Source organism: Pezoporus wallicus, unplaced genomic scaffold (genome assembly GCF_028554395.1).
Source record: "Pezoporus wallicus isolate ANWC-B61680 ecotype Strahan unplaced genomic scaffold, APGP_CSIRO_Pwel_v1 contig_6401, whole genome shotgun sequence".
Taxonomy (NCBI): Eukaryota; Metazoa; Chordata; class Aves; order Psittaciformes; family Psittacidae; genus Pezoporus; species Pezoporus wallicus.
Genome location: NW_026638608.1, coordinates 4,047,889 through 4,059,985, shown reverse-complemented (window position 1 = coordinate 4,059,985; position 12,097 = coordinate 4,047,889). Strand labels below are relative to the sequence as shown.

The 12,097-nt window shown below is 47.0% G+C and overlaps 1 protein-coding gene across 1 annotated transcript in view; it reads left to right on the top strand.

The window, feature by feature from the left end:
* Positions 1-553: 553 nt before the first annotated feature.
* MED13L (mediator complex subunit 13L) overlaps positions 554-12,097 on the top strand; it is a 185,786-nt gene continuing 174,242 nt past the window's right edge. The window contains exon 1 of the mRNA XM_057411295.1: positions 554-662. Coding sequence (XP_057267278.1) covers positions 591-662 — 72 coding nt within the window. The 5' untranslated portion in view covers positions 554-590. The remainder of the gene's footprint in view (positions 663-12,097) is intronic.

The following is a 12,097-nucleotide window of genomic DNA, read 5'->3' as shown; positions in this document are numbered from 1 at the left end:
AAGCCGGGCCCCCGCCCTCCGCCGCGCGTCACGTGGTGTGGCGGCGGCCAATGGCGAGGCGAGCTGGGGCTGGCGGCCGCCATTGCTGTCAGAGTGGAGAGAGGCAGAGGCCGGCCGGGCGGGGAGGGGGACCCCTCCGCCGGCGCCCCCCGCCCGCCGCCGCCGCCACTGCCCGGGGCCGGGACCCTCCCCCGCCCCCCCGCCCGGCCCGTGCCCCGCGGGAGGAGACCCTCCCCTCTCCTTCCCCTCCGCCGCAACGTGTGCCCTGGCCGGGGGGGGGCCAAACCTGGACGCGGAAGGAGGGCCCCAGGCCCCCCCCCCCCGCTCCGTTCTTCTCGCTGAGGCGGCCTGGAGGACCGGAGGACGCTCGTTCCCCGCTGCGTGCTGAGGGGCTCGGACCGAGACGCCGCCGCTCCCCGCCGGACCGGGCCCCGCGGCGTGAGGAGCCCCCCCTCCCGCCGCGCGCCCCCTGCCGGCTGCGCCACCCTGACCCGCGAGCCCGTACCGGGACCCGCACCCGGAGCGCGGCGGCCGCCCCGTCCGACGGGCCCAGACATGCCCCGCTTTGGCGGCCGGGCTCGCCGAGGATCATGACCGCAGCGGCCAACTGGGTGGCGAACGGGGCCAGCCTGGAGGACTGCCACTCCAACCTCTTCTCGCTGGTGAGTGCCCGGGGGGAGGCGGGTTTACCGGCTGCCTGCAGCTGCCGGGGGCTTTATAGCCGGGGCCCTCGGGGCTGCTCCTCCGCTGGCCCCTCCCCCGGCCCGGCTCCCCGTGTTTATTTTCCTCTTTAACGTGGTTCGCCGCCAGTGTGTGCGGGGCTCGGGCTGGTGCGCTCCTCTGAGCCGGGGAGCGCCTCCGGTGTTCCCCCCCCACCCCGCCGGTGCTGCCTGCTCATCCCACTGGCTTCCCTGGTAAACAGCATTCTCCCCGCCTCCCCTGGCACTCCGTGCCCTGCCTGCTTTGTGCCTACCCGACTGCGGGGTTTTTCTCTCCTTCCACAATGACAAACGCCATTTCAGCAACAGTAGACAGTCATGTAGAGTGATTGTCTGTCGGACTTGGGCTCGGGGCTCTGCTGCCTGCACGTCAGTCCTTGTTACAGCGTGGTCTCCTCTTGGCATCGATCGTACTTGGGGGCGAGAGGTAAAAAAAAAAAACCCAACCCAAAACCTTTTAATTTTTGATTCTCTGAAGAAAAGCAGTGGTTGGAAATGTAGTGTGCTGCAGAGCTTGTTTGCATAGATGCTGTCTGCCCATCTTCCTGGTGACTGACAACTTCCTACGCGTATCTTGTGGTTTGATGTTGCAGAAAGTACGGTATCAGTTTTGGCTAGCTATGGAGTTGTGATTTCAAACAAGAAAACAGCTTGTTTCTGTGTAGGGCAGAGTTGTTGCGAGATACTTTGCTTCAGTTTACCTGACACACACAGGGATGTTATCCCTTCTAGCTGGGCAGCAGCTGTGTGAGGGAGAGGACAAGTTGATCATCAAGAGCCTTCCAAGTGCTCTGTGTGCAGGGATAATGCTGGAGGGAAGGCGGGACTTTTGTGGGGCATGGAATGGTACAGGGAGATCAAAAACTTGTAGTGCAAGTTTGTGGATAGTGCATGTGGTGGATACCCCCTCCCTGCATCAGAGCTCTGCCAGTGTTGGAGGTGGGAGCACGTGTTGTCTTTTTTGCAACAGAAAGGAGGAGATCTGTTTTTACAGGAATTCAGAGGGAAAAAAGGCACTTGATCGTTTGCAGTTTTGTTTTATGCTTTTTAAACCTTTCATTGTTGTATGTTTGTTACGTTGCCCTTTTGTTTGGTGTATTTTTAGTGTATGTATGTTTAGGTTTTATTATACCTTTTAAGAATCTGGGACAAGAGCTGTAGTGACTGTTAGATACTGGCCTGGGGATTCTTCCTCTTCCATTAGAATAAATGCAGTTCATATTTGACTGTTTATTGAACTGTTACATTAGATAAAGCTGTATCTGTGCTTTTCTGCCTGCTAGCATTTTGTAATAATTATAAGTTTATAGCAGTGCTGTTTGTATTGAGGTGCAGGACTTGTTACAGCGGTTATGCTGCTCTTGGTAAGGAAAATAAAGTAAGTGCGAGGGAGACAATTGTCTTTGGCTGTCAGAGCAAGGGAGTTAAGTGGCTTGTCCTTTACAGGAAGGCTGTGAAGTCCCCATTTGTTAATGCAGAATTGAGTGGTGTGTTCTGGAGAAGTGAAACTCTCCACGTAGTTGCATCTGCAAGTCTGTCACTGGTAAAAATACTTGTTGGTGTGCAGTGAGCATAAATCACACAGTGAAGTTATTTCACAGCTGTTGTGGTTAGAGCTTCTTATTTGTTCCTACCTTACCGGACCAGGGAAGTGTTAAATTGGAACTGGGTGTGTAATATCATTGAAATAAGTTTAGCAAAATTCTTTTGCAAGTGGGTTTAATAATGAGTTTAATGTGCAACCCTTTCATCTCCTATGTAATTTAGTGGGAGGAATCCATACCTGTAATGTGGTGCTGTGTATGAAACTGTCGGGTTTTGTTGTGTTTTGGCTCTACTTGCAAAAAAAAGGCAACAAAGTAGTTTTTAAATACAACAGGTATGTAAATTATTAGGTGATTTATTTTAGATGATGCTAGTATTTGTGAGGATTTATGTTCCAGTGACACATACTGAGAAAGGAAATAGTGACTGCAATATGTGGCTAGCACCACTGACCCTGTAACCTCACTTTGTCATATTCCCCTCAGGATTTATGAAGTGTTAGAGCTACAGTAGTCTGGATTACGAATTACAGAGACTGGTGCTGATCGTTTGCTTTCTCAGTGTAACAAAACCAAAACCTGCACAAACTGAATCAGCTGTTGAGGGGAATTCACTCAGTCTTTGGCAGTGAGGTGGATCACAAATCTTTCAAACTCTTCTGCTGTTACAAGTTGACAGGGTTTTTTTTTCCTCACAGGCTTTGTTTTGGGTGGGAATTGCAAACGTTCTTGACTGGAGGGTTACAGTTCTGAAGTAGCTGTGATCCGCTGCGATTCTGTTTGGCTTTGGTTAAATGGTGCTTCTCCCCACAGCCATGCATTTTGTTCCAGAAGGAACGCTATCTCCCCACCCCGGAGAAGCAGAGCTCTGCCTGCTGTGTTACTGATTCACGCTGCTTTAACAGTTCATGACTTGGAGCTTATTTTCCTGCTGACTGTAGGCAGTCTTTAGAGAGATGTCAGGTGCCACTGTTGCCTCTGAATCCTTTTACAGAAAATACTTCCTAAAAGCATTTTAGCAACCGATCCTCTCTTATCAGTGATGTCCAGAAAGTGTTCTTTGCCTTCCCCTCCCCTGGAATACTTAGAGTTCAGTCTGAAGTTAAGGTTTTAAAGTTAGCTTGGAATATCCAGATGCTTAGTGGGATCTTGCTTCCATAGCTGTGTTTCATGGAGTGTCCTTCTGGACTTTGAGATGCAAAGGGCTGTTGCCTGGGATGTGCATTGCTCAGTACTGCAGTGGGAATCCAGTGCTGTTCCAGAAAATGGGATACTGTCTGTGTGCTCTGTCAGGGGAGGCTGCCACAGGCAGCTCTAAATATAAAGCCTCAGTAAGATGTTATCGGGGCTGCTTAGGCATTAGGCAGAAGCTGTTCCCTGTGAGGGTGCTGAGGCGCTGGCACAGGGTGCCCAGAGAAGCTGTGACTGCCCCATCCCTGGCAGTGTTCAAGGCCAAGTTGGACACAGGGGCTTGGAGCAAGCTGCTCTAGTGGAAGGAGTCCCTGCCCGTGGCAGGGGTTGGAGCTGGAGGAGCTTTAAGGTCCCTTCCAACAGGAACCAGGCTGGGATTCTGTGGGTCTACTTTGCATGTTTGTCATCAGAATACAGCTCAGTTACAAACTTGCTTCTACTGGCATGCTCAGCAGGTAACAGGCTTGCTCATTAAAAACCCCCTTCTATCTGAAATGGCTACATTTCTAGCACAGCGGTAGAAGCAAGTGTATCCATCCTGACTCTGTCCTTCCAGTAGTCAAAATGTCTGCTGTGGCTTCTGAAAAACAATGTCTGTTGATCAAAACAGTATTTAATAAGCAATTGTGGAGGGGCAGTTTTATTTAAATACTAATTAAGCGCTGTCTAATAACTATTTAGAGACAAAATGTTCTGAGGCAATATGCTTTGTATTAAAACTTCAGGCCCAGCTGGCAAACAGTCTTCCAGTGAATAATCCTGCATCATAGGAGCAGTCTGACTGAAATTAATTGGACTTTTCCTGTGAGTAAGGGTTAATCATATGATGGCGAGGGCTTTGTGAAATGGGGAGAAGCTCCCTCCGCTGTCTGGCTTAGCTGCTGTGGTGGGAGCAAGGGCACAAGTCAGCCTCTGAAACTGGGCTGAAGTTGCGTAACGTTTCGTATGCCGGAGCTGGAAAAATGAGTGCAGCAAAGGGTGTCAGGATTGACCCAAAATTTGGAGTAGCTTGTGAGATACCGTAGGAGTCTTCAGCCTGGGAAAGACGTGATTGTGTTCTTGGAGAGTGAGACCTATTTATAGAGGACTTTACAGAAACTGGTGTGGAGGGTGTCGTGAGAACTTGTTTGACTGTGTTCTTATAGAAACCTGCTGCCAGGAAGGTCTGGTTAGTAGAAGTTCTGTCTTTGTTCCAGTTCATGTCAAAGGCAAATTTACAAAGTGGAAAGGTCACTGCTGCTGGTACTTGTTTCTGTTCACAAACAGAAGTTGTTGCCTTCCGTCAGTGAGTTTTGTTCCTGTTTTCAGAATGAAGCTGAAAGGAGTCAAGGAGGTGTGAGATGGCAATGGAATTATGTTCTTAAAGGCATTTCATGGCAATACGGAGTGAAGAATGCAGAGGGTGCTGCTGAGGTACCCTTTAGTGTTGCATAATTGTCCGTCGGGGACTTGATAGTAAATGGTTGGTTGCCCAACCAAATCCTGAAGTAGTAGTAAATTAACCAGCAGTTGTTCTTGCTTGTTGTATTTTCATAAGCGCAGCGCTCTGAGCAGTAGCTGTCACTTCGGCATGTTACATCACTACGTAGTGTGGATATCTTGCTTGTTTGGAATTTTGTGTAGGTGTGAATTTACATGTATACGTGTATATATATGCAAAAAATGGAATTAACCTCTCAAGTTTTCTAAAAGTGTTTGATCCTTTAGGTATCTTTAACCTCAATTTTATTAGGTAACAAGATAGTAGTAGAAAAATGACATTAGAAAGCTTGCTCACTTCCTGCTAATAAAAGGTTATTTCAGGTTTTAAATCACTTCATAGTGGGTTTTTATGATGTCTTGTTGGAGTATTTGACAGTTTAATGGTATCTACTCGGGTGTGAGCCTGAAGAAAATAGACCCACGTTTGCTGAGAGGTTGGGCCAGAGCGATACTCGGAGAGCAGGCCCAGCCCTGGGGATCTGTGCTGGGGAACTGACCTTTCTGAAGGCCACACAGAGAAACGGGGTGTGGGGAGTGATGCTGCCAGGTCAGGACAGAGCATGCTGAAGAATCCCAGCCTAGCCACTGAGAAACACTGGAGTGAGGTTTCCTTCAAATCCCAGTGATCTCAATGTGCCCATGCACCGGGGCCGTGTATAATCCTGGGTAACTACATCTGAAGAATCATAATTTTCACTTGCTGTAATGCTATCAAAACCCACATCTTTCTGGATTTTTCTACATAATCATTGTACAGTATTGACATCATAATCCCAGTTCTCAAACCCCCAGGTTGAACTCATTTTGACTTTCTCCCCACTTCTGCTTCTGAAAGCCCTTGTGAAATCCCTGTGAAAGAGCAAAGAAAGGACTCTTTAATCCTGTATGTGGACCTTTCTTCTGTTGTTTTCCTTCTTGATAATGCAATTCTTCTGAGCCCTATTCCTTCTCTATCTTTTATTTTTCACTTGGCAGTGACTGTCAGCTGACTCCGGTATACCCCAGGTTCATCAAAATAGAAATCAGTATCTCTTTTTTTTCCTACTTGTTCCTTTGTACCTGTGGACGTTGATGCCCACAGTCTTACTGCGTTGCTGTCCTGCAAGCCCTTTTCCCAAACTTGTTTGTGGGATCCTACAGACAACCTACTAATACTGAGTAAATAAGTGGTTGCTCTTCACAGGCTGGTGTTGTGAAGGCTGACAAGTGTAGTTTCCTGTTCTTTCAAGTCCGTGTGTGTTCATTTAGTGTTCTTTGTTCTGTAGGTGAGTAGTGCACTTCGTGTAGAGGATCACGGTGGGATTTGTGAGTTGTTGGTGCCGTGGTAGACCAAATCATATGGAAAAAACTGCTCCTGTCTAGAAGCAAGCTCTGTTTAGTATTCACTTGCCAGTGGCAAAAGTGAGCAAGTGTTCGCAACACAAGATCCCAGATCAAATCCAGCAGCTTTGTTTATATGGTGTACGTATTTACACAAGGGCATCCTTCTTCCTTGGAACAAGCTTTTTATACCACTTTCATTTTAAACTCTTAAGGTATGCTTTAAAAATAGATCCTCTTTCCCCGAGTTTCCTGACATCAACTGAATTCCAAAGAGAAAACAAGCTAATAAAACTATCTTCTGCTCTAAGAGACCTCAAAATCTTACTAACCCATTACTTTAGGTTCCCCTTGCACCTAGCAGTGAAAGGATACCACAGGGATAACAGGGCTGTGATACTCGGAATGACAGCTTGCATCGGTTCCTGCTGGGGCTTCAGCTCCTCACAGGCGCTCGCATTAGTCTGAGTGCTGTACTGTAAAATGATAATGACATCTGCACATAAACCCCTTTGATAGCAGACAGCAAGTTCAACTTTTCACTTCAGGAGGGTTCTTAGCATTATACTTGGTGAGATGATGCCTGGGTTCTGGGTTTTGGTACCTCGCAAGTGTAAAAGGTTTGAGCAGTCTCTCCCTTCGCTTGTGCTGTGAATTTGGCTTCATTTTGGTAAGTCCTGCCTTTCCCTCCTGCAGTCTGCTAAAAACTGTTAGTTCTCATTGAATCATGTGGGGCTGAATTCACTTGCCGGAGCAGAATTGCAGTAGTGTGTGTGGAGATGTGACTGGAACTTCTAGTGGCATCCCCTCCTTTGTTTCTTTGAGACAGGACATTTTATTTGTTGCTGTTGGATAAGGTGCCCCTAGGCAATATTTCCGTGTATTTGACTAACACAGATGAGCTCAAACATACACAAAGGCCTTGTACCTGTACTGGGGAATGTGTTTAATCAGCTTAGGAAAGTGGAGAAAAATGGAGAGTCTTCTAAAAATCATTTTTAGCCTGAGATATGACACGTATTCCTGTATCCCTTCTTACTAGGCACTTAACTCTGCTTTCTTTAGCCAGTGTTGCAGTGGGGTGAACTATTCTTGTATATGAGAATAGTAATTACAGAGGAAAAGGTGTGGGTTTTTTTCCTTCTTTCATCTTTATCCATCCCCCTTCATTCTTCACCCATGCCTTGATGACCCCCAGAAGGTTTACAAGCTCACATCTAAGCCTGGATCATGGAGCTGACCTAGTGAAAAGCTTTTCCCTCCTTCTCTTTCCTTCGTCAGCTCTGTGTGCCCCTTATTGCTCTCTTTCCCCACCAAGTTTTGGCAGCAGCATGGACTGAAGCGAGATCAAAGTGGCTGTGTAACCACAATCCATGACTCGGAGAAGGAAATTTAAAGCTTTTTCAGTACAACTTTGATTCATCTTTTAGCTTTAAAGAGCTATTCTGTGGTCAGTGCTTTGTTGTTGCCTCCTCTTATAGCTCCATATTTGCCTGTAAAATAAAGTATTTTGTGAGAACAGAGGGTTGAAAACAAAACTGTTCTGTACCTACTGACCAGGCAGAGGCAACCTTCTGCTTTCTGGTGCTGAAGCATTCATAGCTGATAGTTACAAGGCATGAGTGTGATGGTTTGTTACAGTATAAAACCATTATGTATGTTCTTACTGGACTCTCTGGTTTACTGAAGTTTTCAAGTCTAGTCTAGAAACTAGACTTGAAGGTCTGCAGTCTCCTAGTGTCAGGTGTTTGAGCCTCGTGCATCTCGCTTGCACATGGACAATAAGGAGGTCACTGGTGACACTCAGCATGGCTTCACCAAGGGCAAATTGTGCCTGAGAATTTGGTGGCCTGCTGCAACAGGGCTATGGTATTGGTGGATAAGGGAAGAGTGAGTGACTCATGTCATCTACCTGGACTTCTGCAAGGCGTTTAACATAACATCCTTGTCTCTAAACTGGAGAGGCATGGATTTGATGGATGCACCACTTGGATAAGGAATTGGCTGGGAGGTCATGCTCAAAGAGTTGTGGTCAGCATCTCCATGGAGATGGAGAGGCCACAGAGATGCTGCGAGGGCTGGAGCAGCTCTGCTCTGGAGCCAGGCTGAGAGAGCTGGGCTGGGTCAGCCTGGAGAAGAGAAGGCTCCTGAAGGGGAGACCTGAGAGCAGCTCCAGTGCCTGAAGGGGCTGCAGGAAAGCTGGAGAGGGGCTTGGGACAAGGGATGTAGGGCCAGGCCAAGGGGAATGGCTTTAACCTGCCAGAGGGGAGACTGAGCTGAGCTCTTAGGCAGAAGCTCTTCCCTGTGAGGGTGCTGAGGCGCTGGCACAGGGTGCCCAGAGAAGCTGTGGCTGCCCCATCCCTGGCAGTGTTCAAGGGCAGGTTGGACACGGGCTTGGAGCAGGCTGCTCTAGTGGGAGGTGGGGACTGGAACTGGATGAGCTTTAAGGTCCCTCCCAACCCAAACCAGGCTGGGATTCTGCTTGTGTCCACAGTCTTGAACTTGTAGGTGTTCTGGGTGAGTTATAAAATTAATTCCAGGAACACCTTGTAGTGACCTTGTCAAATATTTTGATACAAAACTAATTCCTTTGCTGACAGGACAGGTTACTTGGTTAAATTACCTTATTCTGCCTTGGCTGGGTACGTTTTTAGCCCAGTGTTTCTGGATATTTAATTGTGTGTGTATTTTAATAACATTGTATCTTGAGTGCTCTGTGAATTTCCATAATTTCCTTCTGGCAGGAGCTGCTGGATTCTTCTTGCAGGAATTACTGTAAGAAAGCTGGCAGAATGGATCTACATGACCAGTCATGTCCTGGATTTATTTACTACTTTCTACATTAAGGAAGATTCATACAAAAGAACCTTCAGGTGGTGGTTTCTGCAAGGGCTGAGGGATTTGGGCAGCCTGCCTGGGCAGTTTGAGCTGCACTGGATGTCACTGGTCAAGACAATGTTGATGTTGAAGAGCTGGGGCTGGCCGATGGTTCTTGTGCACTGTGACCGCCTTCCCAGCTTGGAGTCGGGAATGTTGGCCAGGGCCCCTCTGGGCAAGCAGGGATGGACACGTGGAAAAGGACAGTGTGAGCCATCGCTGGTATTCACTGAGCAGCTCTGCTTAGATGTGGTGTACAGAAACGTGCTAGTGCTGAGCTCTTCAATGGTTTTGTGTGTAAGGGAAGAAGAGGAACTGCTTTCTTTAACTCAGTGTGCCAAAGTTTACTCTACTCGGGTTGTTACTTCCTCCAGCCTGTGCTCTCCCCCCCTCTCTTTTTTTCCTGCCCATATGTCAGATTGCTTGGTTTGGGAAACATCTGATAGTTCGTTGTATGACTCTGCTGTTTGACATTTCCTTCCTCCTTGGGTTCAGAAACATAATAAAACGCTAAAGCTGGGCAAAGAGAAGGGATTGTGTTGTTTACTGCAGGTTTATTTTCATGTGTTGGATTACTTTGCTGTAAGAGGGGATTTATTTTGCTTTTTCAGTTTGGAAAATGGGCAGTTAGTTCTGCTTCTGTCTTTCCAAAGGGGGATTGCAAACCTCATCACTCACCCTGCCTTAGGAGGGAGGAATTCTTTGGATTCTTTGGCTAGAAAGTTGCACACGTCTCTGATTCCTTTTGTGTGCTACCTGAAATTGCAGTGGTAGCTTTATGTTTATGATCTGTTCTCAACCAGCTACTCAGAAGTTAAAATATAATTGATTCCCTTTTGTAAAGAAACTGGCTGAAGTGTGACGGAACTGGGAGGTACGTTTAAGTATGCTCTGTAAAATAGTGTCCATAGCCTGACCTGCAGGGTAGGTCAGTACCTAAACACAGGGTTTGGTAAAATGAAAAGAAGGTCTTCAGTTCCTTTTGTCATTGATCATGGGGATGGCAGCAAAATTGGATGGGGCTTGGAGCAACCTGCTTAAGTGGAAAGTGTCCTTGCCTGTGGCAGGGGACTGGAACTGGATGAGCTTTAAGGTCCCTTCTACTCAAACCACTGCTTCTGTTGTATACAGCTTACAGTGGTGTGCATTCAAATCTGACATAGGTAAATATCATTTGGTTTCTTCCCTATAAAAGCACCCAAACCAAATCAAACCCTATCATGTCTTCTTTTAAATGTTTTTGTCTGTCTTGCCTGTGGGTATATTCTCCAAGTACATGGATAACTCTGGTGTTGTAGCATCCTCTGATACCTAGATTCCTATGTATTTGGTACCTGTTTTGTTGTTGAGGTTGACTTTTCCTTCTCCCTTTCTCCTGCTTGGTGGTGAGACTCTAGTGTGACGTCTTCCCATTTCATGTGCGTGTCCTGTGCACAAGGCAGTAAGCACAAGTGTGTGGCAGTGCCTGCCTGTGGGAGCTGTGCTCGCCTGCTGATCTCAGAGGATGCTGCTGCCATCTTCGGTCCTTATGTTTGTCTTTTGAATATTTTAGACCCAAAAGCATCTTCTGAAGGAAAGACTGAGGCTTCCAGCTGTGCTTATCATGTTACCCTTTCACATCTCTGTCTGATGAACTTGGTTATGGCCTTTGCAGTGGGAGAGAGCTGATAATCCAGGCGCCTGTTTGGAACCACATACTGAGATCTGCTGGATCAGTGAGGGGACTGGAGGTTTGCTAACCAAAGCCATTCACTGAAGGTGGAAGATGGTGATGTAACTCAAAGGTCTTCTCTCAGATTCCTTCTTTTGTTCTTTTTATTTTGTTGTTGTTTTATAACGACTTTTTCTAAGAGTTCCTGGAGTTGGTCCGTGAATGGCTGTTATTGTTTCACTGATGGATGCTTGCTACTGACTCCAGGCCTGAGAGTTTAGAGGGTGTTCATTGATGCTGCTCCTCATGTGCTGCAAAAGATTTCCAAGATGCCAGTGTGGTACCTAGATAAACGACATGGCATGGAACAGAAACCCATCAATGTGTCCTGTCTCCATCACGGCCAGTGATGGTTTGACCTGCTGGGTTTAGTGACAGCAACCTGTACTTGGTGGCATTTTGTACTTGGGCAGTCCCCTAGAGGCTTGCTATAGCCTCTCCTAGCAGTGCTGCAGTCTTCTGGGAGAACCTTCAAAATCTATTGCAAAAGTGCACTCCTCACAGTAAACATTAGCAGTCACCTGGAGAAAGACACAGGAGTAGGTCAGAGGCATAGTAATTACTCCCTTGAGTAATCTCCCAGGTATGCTGGGTTTGGTTGAGAGATTTCTTGAACTAGGTAGATATTTAAGAGACAGATTTTAAGCTAGTACCCAGCTCTTTATCCTGACACAAGGAGTTCAGTTCTCACACTGGGTCTGCATTCTGCACATTTACTTTGATACCTGGAAAACACACTAGCAGCTCTTCTCTAGAGACCCTCATAGTTGCCCTCTTTAGGACTAGACAGTCTTAATCCTTGAGCACATTTTGTCCTATGGGATATATATTTTTGGACTATTCATGTAGTGTTTCAGTTTTCTCTCCTTTTTGATGGGCTGAAACAGGAGCTGCAGTTGGTGATGCAGGTGAATCCTGATCTCCTAATGATGGCTCTGTCACCTTCTGTTTCTTTGGTAAGAATTTGTAGCACTGGGGTTTGTTTTGCCAGCCTGTTCTTGCAGTGGACTCTAGGAAGACACAGTATGTCAGTGTGTGCTCCTTTTCCCTCCTCCTTTTCCTTCCTTTCTTCCCCTGTGTTTTATTTTAGTCTTTTACTTTGGTACTTAACCTTGAAATTGTGTTCATGTTGGGATATATACCAGCAATTTGGGCCCTTTTATCAGATTACTCTTTCTTTTATGCTTGCCACTCAAAACTTCTTTATCGGGAGCTGCTGCATCTACCAGAACTGTTGGAATTTGAGTGTTACT